This window comes from Dysidea avara, chromosome 14 (assembly GCF_963678975.1).
Source record: "Dysidea avara chromosome 14, odDysAvar1.4, whole genome shotgun sequence".
Taxonomy (NCBI): Eukaryota; Metazoa; Porifera; class Demospongiae; order Dictyoceratida; family Dysideidae; genus Dysidea; species Dysidea avara.
In genome coordinates, this window is record NC_089285.1 from 1,059,305 (window position 1) to 1,068,889 (window position 9,585).

The 9,585-nt window shown below is 40.7% G+C and overlaps 1 protein-coding gene across 1 annotated transcript; it reads left to right on the forward strand.

Moving 5' to 3' along the window:
- The first annotated feature begins 8,242 nt into the window (after positions 1 to 8,242).
- On the forward strand, positions 8,243 to 9,241 carry LOC136244849 (uncharacterized). Its single transcript, XM_066036393.1, has one exon. It carries the CDS (start codon positions 8,243 to 8,245, stop codon positions 9,239 to 9,241), a length of 999 nt encoding a protein of 332 aa, XP_065892465.1.
- Positions 9,242 to 9,585: the final 344 nt, after the last annotated feature.

Below are 9,585 nucleotides of genomic sequence, written 5' to 3' on the forward strand. Positions count from 1 at the left end.
ATCCTGTCACACATGCCAGGTGACCGGTAAACCTAATCAATCCCACCGAATGGCTCCGTTAATTCCAATACCTGTAATGGAAGAACCCTTTAACCGTGTTTTAGTTGATTGTGTGGGACCACTACCCAAAACCAGATCTGGTAACCAGTACCTGTTGGCCATCATGTGTACCTCAATGAGGTTCCCAGAAGCCATACCATTAAGAAACAACAAAACACCTAACATAGTCAAAGCCTTGATAAAATTTTTTACTCTAGTGGGTCTCCCCAAAGCTATTCAGTCTGATCAAGGCTCAAACTTCCTATCCGGCATCTTTCAGCAGGTAATGTATGAGTTGGACATCAAACAATGTACTTCCAGTGCGTATCACCCTCAATCACAAGGAGCTCTTGAGAGGTTCACCAAACTCTAAAAAGTATGATTCGGACGTATTGTTATGATCAGGAGAAAGACTGGGATGAAGGCATCCACCTCCTTCTGTTCGCAGCTCGAGAGGCCGTGCAGGAATCATTAGGTTTTAGCCCCTTCGAGTTGGTATTTGGCAGAGAAGTGCGTGGCCCCCTTAGACTCCTTAAGGATAGTTGGCTATTTGAAGATAATGAGGTGAACCTCTTGGAACAAGTGTCTAAGCTTCGTGAACGAATGAGCAAGGCTGGGGAACTGGCCAGAGATAATCTGAAGGCTTCCCAATCCAAGATGAAGACCTGGTATGATAAAAAAGCTCGGAAACACTCTTTCAACGTTGGTGACAAGGTTCTGATTCTCTTACCTATTCCGGGGCACCCTTTACAGGCCAAGTACAGTGGACCTTACACTATTGAGAAGAAAATCAATGATGTGGATTATGTGGTGTGCACCCCTGACAGACGGAAGGAGAAAAGGTTGTGTCACATCAACATGATTAAATTATACCAAACTAGGGACCCTGAACCACAGGAAGCCTTAGACAATACTGTATGCATGGCAATGGCTGTGTGCACGGAGGCCATAGAGACTAGCCCTAGGCTGCTTAACTCAAAAATCCTAGCAAACCCGCAGTCAAAGTTGGCTCATCTTTCAATTGACAAGCAGAGGGATGTGGAAGAACTACTGGCCTTCGTTAAAACCCGGAACGGACTGGACCGGACCGGACCAGAATTTTATTGTTGAGGAGCGCGTATCCAACTAAAATAAATTTCGGTGCGCTTGCAAGGGATACAGGACGTGGACTCTGTTCTTCATTTGCACTCAGGGCACGATTGTCTACTGATGTCCAGAGTGGCTGATGGTGATTTCGAAGCAAATATAGTCGTATACTGGTATATATACAAGTTTGCGAAGCGGAAACGTAGCGTATTACAAGGACTGGATACTCTCACCGAAGCTAACAATGGTGGCGACATACAAGCTAGCTAAGACTGGTAATAGATAATATAGCTAACTGGACTGATCTGTATACATACCTTACGCAAGGAAATTTAGACTTAAGAAAATTTTGACTAATCAAACCCGATTCGTCAAATTCTCTCGCGTATAAATTTCCTTGCGTACGGTATGTAGATCAGTCCAGGTATATTATCAGTGACCAGTCTTAGCTAGCTTGTATCTCGCCACCATTGTTAGCTACGGTGAGAGTATCCAGTCCTTGTAATACGCTACGTTTCCGCTTCGCAAACTTGTATAAATACCAGTATACGACTATATTTGCTTCGAAATCACCATCAGCCACTCTGGATATCAGTAGACAATCGTGCCCTGAGTGCAAATGAAGAACGGAGTCCACGTCCTGTATCCCTTGAAAGCGCACCGAAATTTATTTTAGTTGGATACGCGCTCCTCAACAATAAAATTCAGGTCCGGTCCGGTCCGGTCCGTTCCGGGTTTTAACGAAGGCCAGAACTACTGATCGAATTTAAACATCTGTTTCCTGATGTGTCTGGGTGTACTAAGTCTATCTATCATGATGTGGATGTTGACACTGCTCAGCCATGTAAGCAACACCCTTATAGGGTTAACCCGATCAAGATGGAGTATTTGAAGGCAGAGATAGACTATATGCTGGAAAATAAAATCATTGAGCCTAGTTATAGTGATTGGAGCAGCCCATGTATTCTTGTTCCTAAGCCAGATGGCACATTTCGCTTTTGTACTGACTTCAGGAAGGTAAACACAGTGACCAAGACCGACTCTTTTCCTCTCCCACGAATAGAGGATTGTATCGATCGAGTTGGAAAAGCCAAATATGTAACCACCCTGGACCTTCTAAAAGGATACTGGCAAGTTCCTCTTACAGAAAGAGCAAAACAGCTGTCCACTTTTGTAACACCACAAGGACTATATCAATACCGAGTCATGCCGTTTGGCATGAAGAATGCTCCTTCCACATTCCAAAGAATGATCAACAGAGTGTTGGGGGTCTGGAGTGTTGTGAAGCCTACATAGATGATGTTATTATATACAGTGACGCCTGGCAAGAACATCTCTCTCAATTGCGTGCTATCTTTATTCGATTTTCCCAAGCTAATCTCACTGTCAATTTGGGTAAAAGTGAATTTGGTCATGCTGAAGTAATGTTTCTGGGGCATGTGGTTGGGAATGGCCAAGTGAAACCAGCCGATGCCAAGACTCAAACTCTACTTGAATATCCAGCGCCTCACAACAAACAAGAACTTATGAGGTTCCTGGGGATGGCAGGATACTACCGTCGCTTTTGTCATAATTTCTCGGTGATCACTACCCCACTTGCAAACCTGCTGAAGAAAGCCCAGAAGTATAGTTGGAGTATCGATTGTGAAGCTGCTTTTATAAAGGTTAAAATGATGCTATCTTCAAAACCTATACTACAGGCACCTGACTTTTACAAACAGTTTCGGTTGATGGTAGATGCAAGTCACATGGGTGCAGGAGCAGCTTTGATGCAAGTTGATGAGAAAGGGATTGAACACCCAGTGTCTTACTTCTCTCATAAGTTTAACCCACACCAAGTGAATTACTCCACAATTGAAAGAGGCTTTGGCATTACTGCTAGCCCTCCAGCACTTTGATGTGTATTTGAACACGACTTTACATCCGGTCATCGTATATACTGATCATAACCCTCTTGTGTTTGTGAACAAAAATGAAGAATTCTAACCAAAGATGGAGCATGCTGTACCAACAATACAACATGGAGATTCACCACATCCGTGGCAAGGACAATGTTATTGCGGATGCTCTGTCTAGGGCTTAAGTTTTGACCAGCACTGATTGAACTACTTGCACACATTATTTTCATTCAAAATTTTGAGCTAGTTATGTATTAGGACACATTGCTGTCTCCCCATGTTTTTTTCTTCTTTTGTAGAGGGGGGTGTTATGTACATTGAGATACGAATGTGGGAGGGCGTGGCCGAGTGTGATTTAATTAGAACATTACAACCGCATGTTAGTAAAGAGATTATCCACCGTAACACGGTTGTACCAATTTTACGTCCACTAGAAACATTAAAACCAGCCATTGAATTGGTGCCTGTCCTTTTTTCTTTGTAAAATATAGCCACATGTACATTTTTTGTATCTTATGTTTACTGTTTCATCACAGCCTGGGTATACTACTGTACAAAGCCTGGGCCCAGGGTTTACTTCAATATCCCCACATATTAGCATTAGTATTGCTAATACAATATATATTAGACATATAACATAAAAGGTCCTCACCACATGTCGTACTTGGTTAAAACAACCTATGGCTATCCTTCATTGTATAAGAGTTATCATGTTTCGTGAGAACTCAAGCGCGCTGTTCGTTTTAATCACCCTAAATGGATGGAAACACTTATAATTATATATACACAATACGTACTTTTGGTTAATACATGAACAAACGTCCTTTCGGTTAATACATGAACACGAGGCTTATTGTATTCTAACATTTTATCTCTACCAAATATTTTGTTGACGTACAGTATTCATTATTAAGGTTTAAACTACAGTAGAACTTACCTAGAAGGAAGCATACAACGCAGTTTCTTGAAGTATAACTTCTAACAAATTTTTGAAACAGTTGCAACAATCGTTATTTAGGGCGCACCGCAGACATTATTGCTTGGCACCGGAACCTATTGTTTTGTTGTTACTTGGCATTATATGGAGTCTATATAATTAACCTGAGCACGGAAAGAAAATTCCTATGTTTAGTTTTCCCTTCGATTAATTTCAAATGCAAAACCGGTGAGTGTGTATTTGTACACGTTGTTTCGTCGTACATTAATTATTTATGACGTATAATGATGAAACTTTAAATTTGTATTTATGTTATTACTTGGTTGTGTAATTATTAATGGCACATTTTCATAATGAAAAATTAGAACATTAGAAATTACGGAACAGGGGGTTGCGTGTTTATTAGGAAAGCTTGATATTGATAATGGTTCACTTTTGTGAGCTTGGTATTGATAACGGTTCACTTTTGTGCCGTTCCAGGTTGCAGTAATGACTCTGTGAAGAAGCCGGAGTTGTCATACCATTGAGTACCTTTACATAACAAGAACTTACTTCGACACTGGATACATAAAATAGGACGGACAAATCTACCACTCATAAACAACGATTTCTTTTTGTTCTTTTTTTATAATTCAAAATGCAAATGCTGTTTACCCATAACAATGGTTGTATTAGTTTCTTCTAAGGTTATTTGTACTTCTTTGGCAAGGGAATATTTATATGGCAGCTATTTTTAGTACTGGTTAGGTCTCCAAGACTGGGAACCTCCACCATCGGATGATGACGACAACAACATTGGACAGATTCCACCACCCAAAGGTAGCCTCACTGAAGTGGATGATCAGGAGACTGGAAGCTACTGATGATGATGTATGTCACACTTTCTTCCATTGTCAGCTACTCACTGTAATTGTATTTATAAATACAAGAAGAACGCTCGACTGGAAGTGGTCGAGTGTTGGAGAGTGGTACTGGGAGAATACTGGTATGTCACTGAACAGTTTGTCTTGTTGATAATGTATTCCTTTTAGGCTGAAGATGTTTCTGCACTGACCGAAAGTACTGGAGGGAATGAGATTGCAGGCGTGAGTGGAGGGGGCAGTAGCAACAGCAGTTCTAGTGAAAGTGGCTCCCTAGGAATCTCTATTAACATTTCTAATTTAAGCAGAGTACCAAATAGGTTAGGTGTTTCTATTGATTTGTCAAATTTAACTTGTCCCATTCCTCCACCTTCTACTACAACTGCTAGTGCCTCTATTCCTCTCAGGGGGGATCCATTTGTTGAGCCTGTGGGTCCTACAACACCCCTGCCACCAACAGCTACGGCAATGGATTTTTTTGGGCAGAGTTTTGATGACGATCTTTTTAGGCACATTGTAGATGAAACCAACTTGTATGCCTCTCAAAAGGGTTCTAAATGGAGGTGGCCTCTAACTGTAGATGAACTAAAGGCCTTCTTAGGGGTATGGATCGTGATGGGAATAGTTAGGCTACCCCGGGGTTCGTGATCATTGGTCCCAAGAACGTATTTATGGGGAACATTTAGTGTTGCTAGAGATGGTTTTTTTGAGATCTTGTGGAATTTGCATTTCAATGACAATACCAAGACTTTTCCACGGGGACATGATAATTATAATAAGCTGCACAAAATTAGTCCCATTGCTGATCACCTCTCACGCAAGTTTTTGGCCCTTTACAATCCACACAGGGAGAACTCCATAGATGAAGCCATGATCGTTTATAAAGGTCAGTCATCCCTGAAGCAATTCATGCCCAAAAAGCCAATCAAGCAAGGTTTTAAAGTGTGGTGTAGGTGTGATAGCAAAAATGGGTATACATGTAGCTTCCAAGTATATACGGGAAAGGTAGGCCAGACCACGGAAAAGAATTTGGGGTCAAGGGTAGTTAAAGATTTGTCCGAACCATTAAGGGGTAAAAACTATCATCTCTACTTTGACAATTTCTTTTCCAGTCCCACACTTTTGGCTGAGCTATTGGATTTCAAAATCTATTGCATCAGGACTGTGGTGTCAAATAGGAAACATTTTCCGAAATATAGTAAGGCCCAGGTCAAGGCATGAGAGCACATCACCTCACAAGTCATAGACAATAAAGTCCACTGTTTTGTTTGGAGGGATAGGAAACCTGTATGTTTTAATGACACCATTTGTGATCACACAGACATTACTTCTGTGTCTCGGAAACTAGCTGATGGCAGCCTAGCTGACTTCAGCTGTCCACGGTCAGTTAATCTCTACAACCAGAACATGGGAGGGGTAGACTTGGCTGATCAATTGCGTAGGTCATACACATGTTCTCGTAGATCAAAATCTAGGTGGTACATGCGAATGTTCTGGTTTTTTTTTTGATTTGTCCATTGTAAATTCCTACATTCTTGAGTCTGTCAGCCCAAATCATTGCCCAGGAATAGCTAGGACTGGGCGACAGAAGAAGCAGTATAGGTCCCACTTAGAATTTAGGAAAAGTTTGGCTTTAGAGCTTATAGGGAATTTCAGCTCAAGGGGAAAGAAGGGAAGGCCTAGGCGTAGTGCAGAAGTAGTACCTGCTGTGTTTGATCGACCACGGAAGAGTTGTACTTCGAAAGTTAGATGGCTGAAATCACGCCATTATACAGATTTGTCTTTTCTTATTTTATGTAAGCTTGTAAACAAATGTGATAGCATTTTTGTAGAAATCATAACTTGATCAAGTGATTTTTTATGTGTCTGTAAACGTTATTGTATGTCAATGTATCATTCCAGAGTATTTCTTCCAAATTTGGCAGTGCTGACTGTTTCCATGACGAAGTTGTGGCCATCGCAAACAAAAGATGCACGCGTATTCTAAAAAAAATAGCGATGATGTTACAATTATTATTTAAACAACACCTCACCTTGTAGAGCAGTTAATGGACAGTATTCAGGCCGCTTTTCAGTCACGAAGGATCCTTAGTTAAAGAGTTACAGTGGTGAGTTCACGCCTGTGTAATATACAAAATTTTGCTTAAAATAATTCAGGTAACGGGGTATGCGTGCCACTTTAATGGTTTTTAGGTAACAAAGGGTTAATATACTGGAACTCAAAAGTTGAGGACAGTGCTGGTGAAAAAAAAGAAGGGCTGTCCAAGAACGTTAGCACCTATTGAAGAATTTTTTCTTGTGCTGGTAAGACTCAGGCTGGGGCATCTAGAGCAAGTTCTTGCAGATCGATTTGGCATGTCTTGTTCAATGATATCAAGAATATTTACCACATGGATTAATTTCTTGTATTTGAAGTCCATGTTTGGAGTCTTTGGACAATGGTGAAATGTAAGGTTTAGCTTATAGCTGAAATGAATGACCCTGAGCAGTCTTAGAAATGCTGGACTACAACCATATTTTAATCTCTTGTTTGTATTAGTGTGCGATGGGCCCATGTTGAGTGGAATTTGTGTCATTTTGGCCCATGTTGAGTGGAATTCAGAATTTCCCGAGAGACAAAGAGTGAGGTGTGGAAAATAGATGAATTGTTGGAAGTAATTAAGGTGGAGGTTGAGGCAAGGGGATGTGGAACTCCAATTCTGCAGAACTTTGTACTAAAATTCAGAGGGCAGAATCTCAATCGCAGGAGCAGAATGTGGTCGATCCATCATCTGCTGTAAATGAAGAAGAAGAGTCTTTTGTTAAATCTGAAACTACTCTGCCTACTCCTGCTGATGGGTCATCCCTCAACTGCTTGGTTTAGTGTGGGACTGTGAAACTGATCAGTTCGTATTCAATCTTCAAGAGTTGATAGATTATTCAGCTAGTTTGCCATGTAGCAAACGATCACTGCTGAAGGTTACTGCAAAGATTTTTGATCCTTTGGGGTTGCTAAGTCTTTTTGTTATCCGACTGAAAGTTCTGTTTCAAACCCTGTGTAAAGAAGGTTCTCATTGGGATGACACACTTGCAGAAGATGATTTCAAGAATTGGAAATCACTCCTAAGTGAATTCAAGACACTCAATAACCTCAGAGTCCAAAGATGCTATTTCTTCACAAACACAACTCCAGTGTCAATTCAGTTACATGGCTTTAGTGATGCCTCTTGTCAAGCCTATGCAGCAGTAGCGTATTTACGTTCAGTTTTTCCAGATGGGAGAGTAGACATACAGATTGTGGCTTCTAAAACCAGGGTGGCTCCAATTAAGCAGCAGTCAATCCCACAATTGGAGTTTTAGGTTCCCTGATATTATCGAGAGTTTCCCATTCTGTGTTGACTTCTTTACCAAACCAGGTTCAAACATTTTATTGGACAGACTCTATGACTGTCGTCTACTGGATTCAAAACAGTAAACCCTGGAAACAATATGTTAGCCACCGAGTCAATGAGATTCATCAACTGACCAATCGATCTCATTGGAGACATTGTACTGGTGTTTTAAACCCTGCAGATTTACCATCTCGTGGCATTAGTGGTGGAGAGCTGACTTCAAGCAGCCTGTGGTGGAATGGACCTGCATTCCTACAATTGGATGAGGAGAAATGGCCACTAACAGATGAATGTTGTGATATGGATGAGGTTGTGCAGTCAGAATTAACGGAATCATCAATAGCCGCTTCTCGTATCCTTGCAATCCCTAGTAACCCTGTTACTAGATTTCCTAAGCTTGACCAGATCATTGATACTACAAGATTCAGTAACCTCAAGTCCCTTTTGAATACAACTGCTTATATTTTACGCTTTGTCAAGAATACCAGACGACATGACCATGTTTCACGTCAGAACAGTGCTTTGGTTCAATTGAATGCATCTGAGATTCTTAATGCTGAGGTTTACTGGATTCGGTCTATTCAGGCTGCTCAGTTTCAACCAGAGATCAAGATTCAATTTCTTGAGACTGCCAAGTCACCGCAACCGATTAGAGTTCTTCAATTCAGGCTGAAGCTTGATAGCAACCACATCTTGAGATGTCAAGAAGATTGGGAAATTCCTCTGTTACTTAGCTGCAACAATCCGATCCTTTTACAGCCTGATCATCCTTATTTCAAATTTCTTGTCCTAGATGCTCACTTGAGGGTGAAACACAGTGGGGTAGAAACAACGTTATCTACCTTGAGGGAAAATTACTGGATTTTAATGCTACTGAAGGATGATGGTACTAAGAGGATGTTTTGGAAGCTTGCTGTTCTCATGGAGCTGATCACTGGGAATGACAATCAAGTTAAAGCAGCCATCATCAAGGTTGGTGATTCACCACGATTACTGAAACGGAGTATCACACATTTGGTACCTCTTGAATTGAATTGTCAGGACGTTTAAATTGAATTACTTTTGTATAGGTTAAATTCTTACTAGGCCAGTTTTATTTGTTTGACTTTTGTAGGCATTTTATGTAATAGGCATTTTTTTGTTGTTGTTTGACTGTATCAAACCTGGGGAGTGTAGGAAACCTTTAATAATTGTAGATGATGTAATGATGATGATGTAATTATTGTGCACATGATGTAATCAACTAATTAGTGATAACGAATAGTCAACTAGAGTGGAGTGGTGTAAATCGTAGCAATCGTTTTTCTGTTACAATAACTATAGGAATGCAACTGGCTTCTTCTATCCCAGTAAAATTGATGATACAATGTGTTTGGCTTCATTTAATGCTTACT